The sequence below is a fragment of the Mirounga leonina genome, unplaced genomic scaffold, assembly GCF_011800145.1.
Source record: "Mirounga leonina isolate KUSES-001 unplaced genomic scaffold, KU_Mleo_1.0 Mir_165, whole genome shotgun sequence".
Taxonomy (NCBI): domain Eukaryota; kingdom Metazoa; phylum Chordata; class Mammalia; order Carnivora; family Phocidae; genus Mirounga; species Mirounga leonina.
The window spans coordinates 4,920,493-4,938,135 of record NW_023270415.1 but is presented as its reverse complement, the minus strand read 5'-3'; the positions used below and the strand labels follow the sequence as shown (position 1 = coordinate 4,938,135).

Sequence of the window (17,643 nt, the reverse complement as noted above, 5' to 3'; positions counted from 1 at the left end):
TGATTGAGTTCTAGTTTCAAAGCACTGTGGTCTGAAAATATGCAGGGAATGATCCCAATTTTTTGGTACCTGTTGAGACCTGATTTGTGACCTAGGATGTGATCTATTCTGGAGAATGTTCCATGGACACTAGAGAAGAATGTGTATTCTGTTGCTTTGGGATGGAATGTTCTGAATATATCTGTGAAGTCCATGTGGTCCAGTGTGTCATTTAAAGTCTTTATTTCCTTGTTGATCTTTTGCTTAGATGATCTGTCCATTTCAGTGAGGGGGGTGTTAAAGTCCCCCACTATTATTGTATTGTTGTCGATGTGTTTCTTTGCTTTGTTATTAATCGGCTTATATAATTGGCTGTTCCCATGTTAGGGTCATAGATGTTTACAACTGTTAGATCTTCTTGTTGGATAGACCCTTTTAGTAGGATATAGTGTCCTTCCTCATCTCTTATTACAGTCTTTGGTTTAAAATCTAATTTGTCTGATATAAGGATTGCCCCCCCAGCTTTCTTTTGGTGTCCATGAGCATGGTAAATGGTTTTCCACCCCCTCACTTTCAATCTGGGGGTGTCTTTGGTTCTAAAATGAGTCTCTTGCAGACAGCATATTGATGGATCTTGTTTTTGTATCCAATCTGGTAGCCTGTGTCTTTTGATTGGGGCATTTAGCCCATTTACATTCAGGGTAATTATTGAAAGATATGAATTTAGTGCCATTGTATTTCCTGTAAGGCAACTGTTACTGTATATTGTCTGTGTTCCTTTCTGGTCTATGTTGCTTTTAGGCTCTCTCTTTGCTAGAGGACCCCTTTCAAGATTTCTTGTAGGGCTGGTTTTGTGTTTGCAAATTCCTTTAGTTTTTGTTTGTCCTGGAAGCTTTTTTCTCTCCTTCTATTTTCAATGACAACCTAGCTGGATATAGTATTCTTGGCTGCATGTTTTTCTCATTTAGTGCTCTCAATATATCATGCCAGTCCTTTCTGGCCTGCCAGGTCTCTGTGGATAGGTTTGTTGCCAGTCTAATGTTTTTACCATTGTAGGTTACAGATCTCTTCTCCTGAGCTGCTTTCAGGATTTTCTCTTTGTCTCTGAGATTCATAAGTTTTACTATTAGATGGTGGGGTGTTGACCTATTTTTATTGATTTTGGAGGGGTTCTCTGTGCCTCCTGGATTTTGATGCCTGTTTCCTTCTCCAAATTAGGGAAGTTCTCTGCTATAATTTGCTCCAATATACCTTCTGCCCCTCTCTCTCTTTCTTCTTCTTCTGGGATCCCAGTTTTTCTAATGTTGTTTCGTCTTATGGTATCACTTATCTCTCGAATTCTGCCCTCATGATCCAGTAGTTGTTTATCTCTCTTTTTCTCAGCTTCTTTATTTTCCATCATTTGGTCTTCTATATTACTGATTCTCTCTTCTGCCTCATTTATCCTAGCAGTTAGAGCCTCCATTTTTTATTGCACCTCATTAATAGCCTTTTTGATTTCAACTTGGTTGGATTTTAGCTCTTTTACTTCTCCAGAAAGGGTTTCTCTTATAACTTCCATGCTTTTTTCAAGCCCAGCTAGTATCTTTAAAATCATCATTCTGAACTCTAGTTCTGACATCTTATTAATGTCCGTATTGATTAGGTCCCTGGCCATCAGTGCTGCCTCTTGTTCTTTTTGTTGAGGTGACTTTTTCTGTCTTGCATTTTGTCCAAATCAGAAAAGACCTGAAACCAGGAGAAAAGAAAGGGAAAGAAAGACAAACGAAAAAGAAAAAAAAAGAAAGAAAAGGATAAAAACAAACAAAAACAAAACAAAACAAAAAAAGTAGAATGTAATCAAATATGATCAGGCTGATGCATAGATCAGTGCCACACACTAGATTTTGGGCATATTTTGGTGTGTTAGTAGAAATAAGAAAGTGCCTCCCAAAATTTTAAAGAAAGAAAAACTTATATATGTACAAAAAAAAGGGTTAATATGCTGAAGGGATGGAATATGACTGTTAAGATGAAAATTATAGAAGATTTTATAAAAGGAACTGATAAGAAGTTGGTTGAAAAAAGAAAGAAGATGATTAAAAAAAAAAGGGAGAGAATGTGATCAGGCAGGAGACTAGAACAAAGCCATACACTAGAGATTTAGGGTATATTTTGATCTGTTAGAAGAAACTGTATCTCAAAATTTTAAAGACAGAACAACTTATATATATATATATATACCAAAAATATGGGTAACTACTCTGAAGGGATAGAACATGACTCTAAAAATGAAAAATAAAAAAGATTTTTTAAAAAAAGGGATTGATAAGATGTTAGTTGAAAAAGGGAAAAAGAAAAATTCCAAAAAAAAGAAAAAGAAAAAAAGAAAATTAAAAAAATTAGCTTTCAAAGACTAAAGAATCATGGGAAATGAGCCATGAATTCTATGTGCAGTATTCCCCTAGCGCTAGAGTTCTGCTGTTCTCATTGATCGGTAAACTTGGTCTTGGCTGGCTGTTCTCGCTGATCTTCTGGGGGAGGGGCCTGTTGCCATGGTTCCCAAATGTCTTTCCTGGAGGCAGAATTGTCCCACCCTTGCAGGTCCGGGCTAAGTCATCTACTTGGGATTGCTCTCGGGAGCTTTTGTTCCCTGCAAGCTTTCCATACAGCTTTGGAGGACAAGAGTGAAAATGGCAGCCTCCCAATCTCCCCCTGGGAGGAGTCGAGAACTCCGTGCCCAACTCCTCAGTGCACCCCCAGAGAAAAGCAGTCATTCACTCCCGTCTCCCCAGTCTCTGGCCGCACTCTGTGCTCACCTGGCCCATGACTGAGCATTTCTATCTCTGGCACACGACCCTGCGTGAAGTCTCCAAACCCAGCAGATCCCTGCGGTGTGCTCCCACACCACTCCTTCCGGGGGAAGAAGGGGAGTCTCCCCAGATCTGCTGCTTGTTGGGTCCCTGCTGGAAGAGCAGTGTCCGACTGTGCCGCAGATCATGGTTTATGGCAACCCCGAGCTGAGAACCCACTCCTCAGCTCCGTCTCTGCAGCCGGCTTCCCCGCTCCGATACCTGGGAGCTCTGTTGTACTCAGGCACCCCCAGTCTTTCTCCGACCCTGAGGGTCCTGAGACCACACTGTCCCAGTGAGGGTTTCACCCCCTACTTAGCCACTGGAGCGACGTCCCTCAGCAGAGCCGACTTCTAAAATTTCCGATTTTGTGCTCTGAGGCTCTATCACTTGCCAGAAGCAGCCAACTGAGGCCCCTTTCCCCGCCATCTATCTTCCTGAATATCACCTCGGATTCACTTCTCTGCATGTACTACCTACCAGAAAGTGGTCGCTTTTCTGTTCAGAGTGTTGTTGCTATTCTTTTCTTTGGTTTCCTGTTGAGTTCGTAGGCATTCAGAATGGTTTGATCCCTATCCAGCTGAATTCCTGGGACCAGATGAAATCCAGGTCTCCTACTCCTCTGCCATCTTGCTCCACCCCCCCTTTTTTTTTCTTTTGATCCACATATAAGTATTTGTCTTTCTCTGTCTGACTTAATTCACTCAGCATATGCCTTCAAGTCCATCCATGTTGTTGCAAATGCAGATTTCCTTCTTTTTTTTATGACTGAATAATATTTCATTGTATATATCACATTTTAAAAATCTGTTCATCTATTCTTGGACTATTAGGTTGCTTCCAAGTCTTAGATTTTTTTTTTTTTTTAAAGATTTTATTTATTTATTTGAGACAGAGAGAATGAGAGACAGAGAGCATGAGAGGAAGGAGGGTCAGAGGGAGAAGCAGACTCCCCGCCAAGCAGGGAGCCTGATGCGGGACTCAATCCCGGGACTCCAGGATCATGACCCGAGCCGAAGGCAGTCGCTTAACCAACTGAGCCACCCAGGCGCCCCCCAAGTCTTAGCTTTTGTAAATAATGCTGCAGTGAACATGGGGGCACACATATCTTTTCCAATTAATGTTTTGTTTCTCTTCAGATAAATACCCACAAGTGGAATTGTTGGATTTATGGTATTTTTATTTTTACTTTTTGAGGAACCTCCATACTGTCTTCCATAGTAGCTGCAGCAATTTACTACCCCACCAACAGTGCACAAGGGTTCCCTTTTCATCATATCTTTGCCAACACTGTTGTTTCTTCACCTTCTCCTCCTCCTCATTCTTCTTCCTCTTTGATAATAGCCATTCTAACATGTGTGAGGTGATATCTCATTGTATTTTTGATTTGCATTTCTCTGATGATTAGTGATATTGAGCACCTCTTTATGTGCTAATTGGCAGTTTCTATGTCCTCTTTGGGAAAATATTCAGATCCTCTGCCCATTTTTTTAGTTGGATTGTTTATTTTTTTTGGTATTGAGTTGCAGTTCCTTGTATATTTTGGATATTAGCCCCTTTTCAGAGATAAACTTGAAAATATTTTCTCTCATTCAATAGGTTGCTTTTTCATTTTATTGATTGTTTCTTATGCTGTTACATAAGCTTTTTAGTTTGATATATCCCACTTACTTAGTTTTGCATTTGTTGTTTTGCTTTTGGTTTCAAATCCAAAAAAATTCATCACCAAGACCAATGTCAAGGAGCTTACTACCTATGTTTTCTTCTAGGAGTTTTATAGTTTCAGGTCTTACATTCAAGTCTTTAATCCATTTTGAGTTAATTTTTGTGTATGGTGTAAGATAGTGGTCCAGTTTCATTCTTTTGCATGTGACTGTCCAGTTTTCCCAACACCACTTATTAAAGAGAATGTCCTTTTCCTACTGTATACTCTTGACTCCTTGGTCATAAATTAATTGACCACATGTGTGTTGGTTTATTGATGGGCTGTATGTTCTGTTCCATTGATATCAGTCTCTATTTTTATGCCAGTACCACATACTGTGTTGATTGCTATAATATAATAACTTTGTAATATAGCTTGAAATTAGGAAGTGTGATGCCTCTGGTTTTTTGTTCTTCTTTCTCAAGATTGTTTTTGCTATTCGATGTCTTTTGTGGTCCCCTACAAATTTTAGGATTATATGTTCTATTTCTGTGAAAATGACATTGAAATTTTGATAGAGATTGCATCGAATCTGTAGATTTCCTTGAGTAGTATGGACATTTTAACAATATTCGTCCAATCCATAAGCTTGGAGTTTATTTCCATTTATGTAATCTCTTCAGTTTCTTTCATCAATATCTTATATTTATCAGTATACAGATCTTTCACCTCCTTGGTTAAATTTATTCCTAGTTATTTTATTCTCTTTAATATAATTGTAATGATTAGGTTTTTTAGTGAGGTTCATGGCTTTATAGAAGATATCACTATTAAGCATAATGCTTGAAGATGGATGGGTATTTTCTAGGGTAGGATGGTGAGAAGGAATTCTAGAAAGAAAGAACAACATGTTGAAATCCATAAAAGCATGATACATCTTGAGGTGTTCTAGAGATTGAAAGCACTTTGACATGGCTAAAACATAGGGTGTCAGAAGTATTCGCAGGTGAAAAGCAGGGAAGTACGGGAATCAGGGAAGGCTTCATATACCATACAAGTAGTTCCAGTTGGCCTCTGCTGGCAATGGCAAGCCATTTAAGATTTTAAACTGGGAAGGTTAAAATAAATCAACAACAAAACAAAAAAGATTGCATTCCTACAGAAATCCTCCACAGCTGTGTGCAAGGGGAATATAAAGAGTGCATGAGGGGGCGCCTGGGTGGCTCAGTCGTTAAGCATCTGCCTTCAGCTCAGGTCATGATCCCAGGGCCCTGGGATCGAGCCCCACATCGGGCTCCCTGGTTGGCGGGAAGCCTGCTTCTCCCTCTCCCGCTTCCCCTGCCTGTGCTCCTGCTCTTGCTATCTCTCTGTCAAATAAATAAATAAAATCTTAAAAAAAAAAAAGTGCATGAGGATATAGATTGTCTGGATGGTGATGATGTGGGCACAGAACTTGCCCATGGTAGGACTCAGGGGGACTTGATAGCCATACAGATGTGTTCTTAGGTTTGTGATTTTGTGTCTGGGTGGATATTAAGAGCAAGGATTTGGGGAAAGTTGAGGTGCCTTGGTACCTTTATAGAGAGATCAAGTGGCTGGATTAATGTCAGGCATGGAGAATGTGGTAGATATCTAAGAAAAAGGTAGAGATTTGGTGTGTGTGTGTATATACAAATGTATGTGTGTATATACACACACGTTACTCATATATAATTCACATTTCCTTGCTTTTACATAGTTTCATAGAAACCAAAATAGTGGATAGGATTGCTCGAGAAGGTTAAGGGAGGAAAGAAGATGGTTGAAGGCACAGCCTTAGAGACATCATCATTTAAGAGGCAAACAAAAAGAAAATAATCTGGAAAAGGAGTCTGAGACAGACTATTAGGAGAAAAATGTGAAAATCCAGAAAGGCTTAAAGAGGAAGGGAGTTAACATTATCAAATGCCACCAAAAGACAAAGTAAAATGATGACTCAAACAAATTCATTGACTTTATCCATCAAGAATACATAGATGGGGGCGCCTGGGTGGCTCAGTCATTAAGCATCTGCCTTCAGCTCAGGTCATGATCCCAGGGTCCTGGGATGGAGCCCCACATTGGGCTCCCTGCTCCACAAGAAGCCTGCTTCTCCCCCTCCCACTCCCCCTGATTGCGTTCCCTTTCTCGCTGTATCTCACTCTGTTAAATGAATAAATAAGATCTTTAAAAAAAAAAAAAAAAAAGAGCGCATAGATGGCCTGGGGCAGGACAAGTTGAATGAAATGATAAAGGAGAAAGTCTCCTTCAGTGAGTTGACAAATAAATGCAACAAAAATGCTAAATGTAGAGACTTCTTTCTTTTGGAAATAAAATTAGATTTTTTTCCTTCAGTTGTTATTATTGGCACGCAAATATTGATATGGGAGATAGAGGCAAAAATGTTAAATGATTTACTTGAATTATAGACAGAAATATATTTTCCAAAAAGACATCACATATTTGAGAAGTGGAGGTTATTGCAAAATTGAACATCCTTTTCAGCTTCTCTGAGAATTACAGGAATTGAGTAGTTGTATATGGAGATTTGATTTCCAGTCATTGTCTCTGGCATACAGGTCACATTTCCCAAGTCAGGCCAATCTGGTGTGTGACGCCCAGGTACAGAACTGCAAGTGTCAGTGTCTAGCTTCATAAAGGAAAAACTATACATTCAGTTAACTGAATTTCTCTTTTCTTTCTGAAAAATGGATTTTGAATTAGAATATGTTATCACTAATATTTACAAAAGTTGAGTTTTCATCTACGGATGAGCATCTTATATGCAACTGAACTGAAACCTAACTTTTCATTTGTTTTATATTTCTAGTATTTCCTATTTTGCCTATTATGGACCATAGCTGATTCATCCCACTATTATTATTGTTGTGGTTGTTATTATTAAATTATCTGCCTCAGTATTTATGCTCGGGATGCAAACTTTGTGCTATGTATACAAAGATGACTTAGACATATTCGCTGCTCTTAAGGAGCTCCCAATTTAGCTGTGTTAGTTGGAAACACAGACATTATAATTAGAAAATTACAAATGTTGTATTTAAAATGTTACAATAACAGAATTTATATTGATGGTGGTAATGTTACAACTGCTAACATTTACCACACGTTAGGCATTATTCTAAATGATTTGTGTGAATTCTGATATTTAATACAATGGGCTGAGTATCACTGTCCACAGTTTATGATGAGGAACCCCAGAGGGAGTATGGGCTTGTCCGAAGTCACATGGCTGGGGAGAGGCCAAGACCAAATTGAGTGTGCTTCATTGGTCCTGAAGTCTGCACTCCGAACCATAGCACTAAACTGCCTCCCATTGCAAAGGCCTTGAAGGAGCACATAGGACCCCAGAGAGAAGTTGTCAAGGAATGTTTCCCTGAGGAAATAAAGGATGGATTTGGAGGCTCATGCCAACATTGCATTGTGGAGGACAGTCTGGGCATTGGCGGTGAGGGACGCCCAAGTAGATACTGCAGGTGACAGAGCTGCTTTCACTGGCTGTGCTTCCTTCTGACCAACTGTGAGGCTGCTGCAAAAGTGATGCCTTCAACGTTATCATGCAGGTGATATTTGCACGTCGTCTTGGAGGATTCTTGAGCGTGTGATAGAGAAGAAAGGGAAGGGTATTCCAAATAAAGGAATAGCATGTGCACATATGTAGAGTTATGAAACAGTGTGACCAACATGTGATTAAAACGTTTGGCCTATTTCACTCCAGGGTGCCTGGGGACGGGCAGGGAGGTATGGAGCTAGATATGTGACATTCAAATAAGATCAACTTTATCCTGTGGCACAGGGCACCCCAGAAGTGAATCTCACCCCTGACAAATCCTTGGCCATCAAATACGTGGTGGAGAAACAGGTCAAGGGACATCCTTCTGACTGCCCCAGAACAAAGTAGCAACCCAGTAGTAGGAAACAGGAGGACAAACAAGATACATGTAATCCTTGGGGCACCTGGGTGGCTCAGTCGGTTAAGCAGCTGCCTTCGGCTCAGGTCATGATCCTGGGGTCCTGGGATTGAGCCCCGCATCCGGCTCCCCGCTCAGCAGAGAGCCTGCTTCTCTCTCTCCCTCTGCCTGCCACTCTGCCTACTTGTGCTCTCTATCTATCTGTCAAATAAATAAATAAATTCTTTTTTTTTTTTTTAAGATTTTATTTATTTATTTAACAGAGAGAAACATAGCGAGAGCAGGAACACAAGCAGGGGGAGTGGGAGAGGGAGAAGCAGGCTTCCCGCAGAGCGGGAAGCCCGATGTGGGACTCCATCCCAGGACCCCGGGATCATGACCTGAGCCGAAGGCAGACGCTTAACGACTGAGCCACCCAGGCGCCCTAAATAAATAAATTCTTAAAAAAAAAAAAGATACATGTAATCCAAGATAAAAATATAACCAAGTCTGATTTCAGGGATTCTGTAATATTCTTTCAGACTGTGTTTATTGGCTCATGAGGCATACTTGTCTAGTGGGATCCAAGGGTGTTGGCCACTCTCCCAAGCACAGGGGCATTCAGGCAAGCCATGCTTAACATGAAAAGAGGGGACAGAAATGTTAACATTGTTGCATAGTATCATAATGATCCTAATAGTATGAATTATGTTAAGTAATTAATTTGAAAAGTTAAATCTTATTATTTTGAAATATATTTTCACCTAAATGACAAAGTTAGCAATGTCTTTACATTCAAGAGTTTACATTTGAGTTTTGGGTCAAAATTGAGTCACAGCTTCTTATTCCCCAAAAGACATTACTTTATGCAATGTGGTATATTATCACCTCAGAGTGAAAAGCAGCAACTTTGCTGCTGGCTGCTATTTTCACATGCAAATGAATGGGATTTAGCGAACGCTATTCAGCCTGCAGTCTAGTCCTTCCAGCGTGACATTTAGGACACATTAAACCACCTCATCTCCCTTGAAATCATTAATTTGACCTAGAAGAGAGGACTGCCCTTTAGTGACATCTGCTGGAAGGAACAGGTACATAAAGAAAAAAGTCTGGAACTATTTTGTCGGGTTGTCTGTTCTCTTCAGGTTTCCACAGACAGGAACACCATGCTTCAAAATTATAATGCTTTCTTTTACATTTGGATGTCTTTAATGACCTGAGTAGTGCAGCTGGACACTCGTGTTCATACTGACTTACCTTGGACTGGTTCACACCTTCCATTGACTTTATCATTGTTAGCTCATTTGTACATCAGGGGTGTTTGTTAATTCTAACCACATAATCTCTGAAAGACAAAGGATTTAAATGGAATGCTAACTGGCCTGTCTGAGGGAAGTGGGAATTTGGTTTAGGATAATGAGGTGGAAATTATACTAAAATGAAAACAAGGAAAACTGTTTTCTGATACAACCTCTGGTCCTCAGTGGCTGGCAGATGATGAATGTGCCCTTCCTTTGTCCTGGGCCTGTTTTCCTCAGGAGGAGTTTAAGGTAAGGTGGGAGTCTGTAGACAGTGCCTGCTTTGTAAGCAGACACAATTGGGAGCCATTCCCCGTGGCCACTTGCTTTGCTTTGAGGTGAGTGAAATGTTTTGAATGAAATGTTCCAGCTCTGAAATCAACATATTAATACCTGCCTTGAAAAGGTAGTGTTAAGATTTAGCCAGGATGAATATGTACTCGTATTCCACTTCTCTCCTCTCCCCTTTACTTTTCCCTCTTGTCTTACACATAGAGTCAGAGGTTGGACTAATTAATCTGTAAGACAACTTTTTTTAAAAAGTTCAAGTTCTTCAAGATTGTAATAGCACTACTTATTTCTTGTAAGAAACTGGTATATTAGAGAAAAGTACAACCTAAGTCTTTGTGTGTGTGTGTGTGTGTGTTTCCCTGTTACCTTCTAATTTTAACTTTCTAGGAGCACCTGATGGCTCTCAGTGCTTTAAGACCCTTCGTTTAATTGATTTCCTCATCCTGGGGATTTTGTGAACAAGTGCAGTGGAAAGAGCTTCAATCCAAATTGGTTTAATTCATAATTTGAGAGATCATTATAATCCATTTCTGGAAAATAGCATGAAGCTGGGCTGGAAATTTCATTGAAGAGCAAAATGAAGAAGCTAGATTGAGAAACTATGATAAGGTTGTTCTAATATCTTCTGAAGTCTTTATACTATTGTGATTTATGTGTAGACACTTTAGCCATTATTGAAGATATGTAGGTAAGTATCAAACATGTAAAAAAAAAAAGGAAAAATGCCGGTACTATCTACCCAGCACCAACCCCAGGCCATGTTCACATGAGACCTGCCCTTCCTTTCTTGTGCTCCTTCCTTGGTGGTCTCAGTACAGCTAGTGATGATTTTCACTTGAACACTGCAGCAGCACCTTGTCAGGAGTGGAGACCCCTCAGAGCCACCCTCCTCAGAGAATTCCAAGATGCAAATCTGACCTTGGGAGGCCCTTCAGTGACTGCGCATATTCCATACAGATTTGGAAAGCTTTGTTGAGCCTCCCTAGCCAGGGGCTCAATCCTTTCTTAACGCATGGCATGTTTCATTCATTGAAACTACTTGCCTCTCCCTTAGGGGGAGAGGGATGTCACTTGGCCAAGTGTAGGCCATGTCTTCAGAAAAGCTACACTGAATGAAGGAATGAATGGACACCATCATTTTCACTTTAGCCAGGAGGGTCATATTGGATATATTAGGGTTTTCTAGAGAAACTGAACCAATAGAATGAGATCAATAGGATCTTTCCAAGACAGAGCAAGAAAAAAGAGAGGAATTCATTTTAAAGAATTGGCTCATGCTCTTGTGTGGCCTAGCAAGTCTGAATTTTGAAGAGGAGGTTGGCAGGCTGGAGACCCAGGGAAGAGTTGATTTGCAGCTCAAGTGTGAAGGCTGTCTAGAGGCAGAATTCCCCCTTTCTCAGGGCATCTTTTCTTCTTCCATCTTTTCCTCTTAAGGACTTTAAGTGATCAGATGATCACTTTAGGATCCACATTATGGAGAGTATCTGCTTTATTCAAAGTCTACTGATTTTGGTGTTAATCACGTATAAAAATATACCTTCACAGCAACATCTAGACTGGTGTTTGACCAAAATCTGGGTACCATGGCTTAGTCAAGTTGACACATAAATTACCCTTCATAACAGGTTAACATCAGGCCAGACAAACAGCAATGGATGATAGACTCAGGCTCTGGCTGCTTGACACTTGGTAGGCAGAAAATGAACCTGAGGTCAGGGAAAACCAAAGAACATGATTGGAAATCAGGCAAGCCATGCATCGAGTGGTGTCTTCCAACTTCTCTTCCTCAGGCCTGGAAAATGTTTTTCCAGTTCCTACCCTGAAAGGGCTGCAAGATGGAAAGATAAAGAAGATGGGCAGCAGGAGAGGTTGTGGAGAGATCTCTTACGTTCTTCCCCTGATTCCAAGGTCTGGTCAGTCTAGACATCATGGATGAGGGAACGGCACATGGGATAAGAGCTGAGAAGAGATGGAGGCCGGGGCAGCTCTAGGAGTTAGGATCAGAGTAACAGGGAACCTGGCTGCAGGGAGCAGAGTACACATATGACTTTGACTCCAGAGACAGACAGGAGGCAGGAGTGCACAGGTGTGTGCTCCTGGGAGAGATGATGATGGCCGGACTATCAGCAGTCATCTCATTCCCTCCCGCCCTTCCTGGAAACCAGGGGAGACAAGAACCTGATTACTTTTTTTCTGCAGTTTTATGCTTTTGACTTTACGGTGACTAAGTTACATCCCCGCCTTCAACAGGAATGCTTTTGGCTCAAGTATGGATCTGCTTGATCTTTTTTTCATGAAGATAGGCTTTCTGCCAGAATGAATATTTCTCACTTATGAGGAAACAAGTAGCACACTCAGACTGAAATCAGCCTGCCTAAGTTGGTGCTCTCTGAGAGTTTCCCTTATTTGTTTTGCTCTCTCAGTGCTAGATTCTTAGCTAAAATGTCTAGGAAAGGGCCCCCTTAGCTCAGGTATCTACTCACAATAAACCTGAAGGCCATCTCCAACCAGGGCACTATTAGGAGGACCCATACCACAGCGGGACCAGACAATCTGTTAGCCTGGGTATCACCTTCAAGAACTCAAACTTAGACTTTGATTTTATCTCCTAATGGCCTATGCATTCAGTCCCAGGGCAGGCTGATAGTGTTTTTCAAGAGCATCGCATTCATCTCACAACTTAAACTGGACTACCATCTGTGGACAATTACAATTTTATTTTTTATGTTTAAATACCCACTTTAATGTTTTCAAAAATATCCCCTATGTTTGGCATTTATAAAATATACTGGGAACCTCAGACCTCTGGGCAAGGTCTAGCCTCTCTATCCCTCTGTGAGGTCTTTCGCTGGACTTTTCCACACAGATATAGTATAACTCTATCTAACCCACCCAGAGGGTGTGTAATGGGTAGTGATATGGGCGTGGTGTGCCCTGTTCCCTGGAGGAACTAAATAACATGATTGTGCTATATTAATTTGTTTGAGTTTAGTTCTCGTTGCTGTCCATCCATGCTTGTTCTCTGCCCCCTGTGTACAATGGGAGAATCATTTAAAACTCTTTTTGGAAGGAGATTCTTCTGGATTGAATTTGAACTAAAACCCATCTCTTATTGGTTAAAAACATCAATTCCAAATTTCTCACTGTAAACATCATTAAACATTTCTTCTCCAGCTTTAGCAGCTTTAGATGGGGGTGGGCAGGCCAGACAGACATATAGACAGACAAACTCCTGTTTAACCACTGCCAGTAAGCACCATGTGCTCTGTTTTCATCTTGGTGCATTTCCTAAAGTTGCTTCTAAATTGGATTCCAGTGAACAATGAATGGGATGAAAATTGTGCTAAATAATAATAATTATTTTTATGAATATTATTTTATCAATATTACATATATCATAAAGGGATGAATTGTGCAGGATATATAGAAATTCAACTTTCACTCTATGCAAAGAGTGAAAATATAATGCTACAACTTATGCTAAGGGAAGTTTTATATAGATGACAAATTTTGTGTGGGTGAAATTTTAGTGATCTATCTTGAACATAGAGGCAATATGGGAAAATAAATTATATTTTTGTATAAACTTATTTACACAGAAGGTAGCATGATCCAAATTTGGTGGTCATTTGAATTCAGATGATCTTTTAGTGTAATTTCATAAAAAGGTATGGTAAATACTACTTTCAGCAATTGTGTAATGCCCCATATGCAATCCTAAATGCAGCAATTAAAATTAGGAAGGGAAGTCTTTCCTTAGAGTTTTAGTTTTTAATATACCTAACTACACAAGTTTACGTGGTAGAATATACTAGCAAAGAAGATGAATGTTAACATGCTAACTTTGGTGCATTTAAATATGCCTTATGGGAGTTTAAGTCAATGGGGAAATAATTTTTGGGTCTCTAAGTGTGTTTTGCTTCTCTGGAAGAAGTACCCTGTGGCTGCCTGAGCAATGAGAACTGTGGGTCATGTATCTCACAGTCCCCTGAATAACCCTTGGGACAGTGGACACCTTGCCACACTATTCTTGTGGCAGGAGACCTTTGCTTACTAGTGAAGACAGGAGGGAATTTTGATAACCAACATACTTAACACCTTGACTCTTAAATCAATCCAGTGAAAAGTTTAAATTTGGTGATTACTTCAAGCATCTTTTCGCATTATTTTTAATTACTTATATTACTGCTGTAGGATCTCATTGAAAATAAATTTGGAATTGGCATGATTTCATAAAACTGAAGCTGTGCATACACTATGATCTAGCAATCATAATTCTAAATATGTTCCAGAGAAACATTTCTTCATGTGCACAAGGAGACATGCATGCATGTTTATTGAAATATTATTTGTAAATGTTGTAAAAATTGAAAACAGTCAAAATGGCTGTCAGTAAGGGAATATATAAATGAATAGTGGCCTGTCTGCATAGTGGAATATTACAGAACAGATGGGGACAAATATCTAGATCTTTATGTGCCAAGGAATGACCTAGAAGAGATGCAGTAGAGGGGGGAAAAAAGAAGTTTTAAAACTATATAAAGTTTGATACCACTTTTGTAAATTTAAAAACACTAAATATTTTATATTTACTTATGTTTGTTTTCGTATTTTTATATGTATACATTTTACTTATATTTATTCACATCCCTATGTATGTTTGTGTGTCTGAAGAGAGGCATCACACTCAGGAGAGAGATTATATGAGGGAAAAGAAGACATAGCTAAAATTAAGATAGTGGTTAAAAGAGACTTTTACTTTACCTGTAATATATTTTTACATGTGATTTGTGTAATCAAAATAAAAATGTGTGGAACTATGAATAGAAGCAACTGTATCAAGTGAAAGCAGTTGTTAATTCTGGATATGGACAATAAAGAGTATTCTTTTGTTATTTGTACTTTTCTGAATTTTTAAAAAATTTCAAAGCCTAAAAAAAGGAAAGTGATTTATCCTTTTATATTTACTCCCTTCTTGTATTGTTGGAAACTCAGTTTGGGAGGACTATTAGGATTTATGGTTTGTTGTGAGAGGAGAGTCCTTTTTGTAATTTAAAGCTACTGTGTTGAAGGGAAACCATGGGTCTAGGGTATTTGGATTTATATAACTTTATCTCTTATATGTTTATAGTGAGAATTTCACATCATTTATAAAGTTTCTTTTAAAAATATAGTACAGACACATCGAATAACAATGTATGATGTTTAAGCAGTATATTCCATCTTACAAAGAGGTATATTCACTTTGAGTTATTTTAATTGAATACCTTTGAAAAAATTTCATGCATCTTTTTTATTTCTTGGTGTCAGGATTTAATTGAATGATTTTAATTGAAAAAGCTCCTATAAAATTGTACATATTCTTCCAAAGTCAACTCAAGAGAAACATAAAATGATAGAATTTTAAGGTAATCTTACAAAGATTTTGAATCAAGAACTCTTTTTTATGGTGGTGAAAAATTTTATTTTGAGAAGTTAGTTGAGGGGAAGTAGATATTTAGTTTTTTGTTTTTCCTTTTGTGTTTGTTTTCCTGACACACTAATGTCTGGCTTTAGTCACCCTCTTGAAGAGCACCTGATTAACATTTCCACCAAAATCATAGGCAGCAGAGTGGGTTCTTCTCTCACTGATAGAGAGGATCTAGGCAGACCAATACCTAAGTTGGCTATCTGTGCAGAGCATTTTGTTTGTTGCTCTGTTGTGCCACTAATACTTTATATACTAGTGCTGTAATTATTTATTTGTAATCCTCAATTCAACTGTGCCTGCTCAGTAGCAGGGATCATATATTGCACATCTTTGTGTCCCTATTATGTAACACAATATGTGGCATGTAGTTGGCACTCAATAATTTACATGCTGAATAAAATAATGTATTAATTGATGAAAGAGAATGTTGGTTGTCTCTTACACTAATTGTTTTGTTGACTTGTTTTAATACTTCCTTAGAAGGCTGTTATATTCCTGGACTATGAAGAAAAGTTAACTAATTAATAATACTTTTGCCTAAACCCAAGTAATGGTGTTATGTTGAATTGATAAGTGACATCTGATCTATCAATATTGTCCAAATTAATTATGCTCAATTGGCATGTTGCCATATATAGAATTTGTCTTAGTGCCATATAAATATAATCTAAAGGAAATGGTGTAACTGCCTTTAACACTTTGAAGAGCTCTGTAAGTAGCTGCACTTGTCTGGCACCTTGGGACTAGCATATAGCTCCTGATACGCATAATCTGCTATAAACAATGTACCTGCCTAATGATTATGCATAATGTACTTAATTCTGTCTTATGTTTAGTCCTTTAGTGCCATAATTTGGCTATAAAAGGAGAATTAGTTTTCAAGTTTCTGGAAATAATAGCACCACTGGAATTCACATATTATAATCTTTCTCCCTCTTTTTATGTTCCCAGAGACTTGAGGTTTAACAGAATACGAGAAATTCCTGGGAGTGCCTTCAAGAAACTCAAGAATTTGAACACTCTGTGAGTACTTATCGTTTATCTTTGAAGTTTCTAAAAATACAATGTAGTTGCATTGCAGTTTGCCATAAAAAGTCATTTGGAGAGTAAAGAACAGCTAGTATGGGAGTGAAAACTTGCTGGTGCTCTCATAACCAGAAATTCTCTGCTTCTTTCCACTGCCTATATTTTTGTTACCTTCTGAATCTGGGAGAAATTCCTACTTATCTAATTGTCCTTTAAATTCTATTTGTTTAGAAAAGCTTCATGGATGAGGAAACTGAGAGAAAGAATAGTTAAATAATTTGTCTATGGGTCTCATAGCCAAAGCAATAGGCATGAAATTAAAATTCATGGTCTTGTGATTACAAAGTCCATACTTTCACCAAATATCTTTAAAATCATGTATTTTGAGGAAAAGCTACAACTTTATGGTTAAGTTCTGATAAAAATTTTCAATGTGTAAAAATACTCATTTTATTCATTCAAGAGATTTTATTATCTGTGGTCTACTTAGTGGTTTGCTGGCTTTGGGTCCAGACCAAAATACACAGGAGTCTGCTATGGTATAGCAGATAATCTGACCTTGCAGATAATCAGTAAACAAAGATCAACTGTAAAAACTGTAAAACATGTAATAAAAATATGGCAACTACTATAATGGAAGAGAGTAGAATGCTATGATAGATGATGACAGGGGGCTTACAGGTATTAACATTGCTCAGTATTTAAAATTACTTATGTTGCACTTAGATTAATCCGTAAGGTAAAATCACTGGAAGTTAAGAATATACAGTGTTGTTAGAACTACGTGGGTACATCAATCTTCTTGACATAATATTTTCATAATTGAGTTAATAATATTTTCAACCTAGCTGAATTTAACAGCATATTACAGCCAAGCTAGTCCTTCTAACTTCAGGGTTGAGATTATAACTTTATACTTGTGCTTTTCCCACCTGGATTCTCTCCAATAACTGATGCCTGAATACATATACTTTATCACAATATCTCTGGTTGGGGTGATGTAAGAGCATAAGGAAGTAAAGACTGCAAGGTTTATTTCTTACTTAACAATAAAGCAGTTGTTCTCAAACCATTATATATAAAAAATTTTCCTGGAGAGCTTGTGGACATGAAGATGCCTAATCCTCTTCCCCAAAGATTCTGATTTAAGACTTCTCAGGAGAGACCTAAAGATTTG

At 38.6% G+C, this 17,643-nt stretch overlaps 1 protein-coding gene across 1 annotated transcript in view; it reads left to right on the top strand.

Moving 5' to 3' along the window:
* PXDNL (peroxidasin like) overlaps positions 1-17,643 on the top strand; it is a 507,553-nt gene that overhangs the window by 170,820 nt on the left and 319,090 nt on the right. Inside the window, exon 2 of the mRNA XM_035011137.1 lies at positions 16,392-16,463. Within this exon, the coding sequence (XP_034867028.1) occupies positions 16,392-16,463 (72 nt within the window). The remainder of the gene's footprint in view (positions 1-16,391; positions 16,464-17,643) is intronic.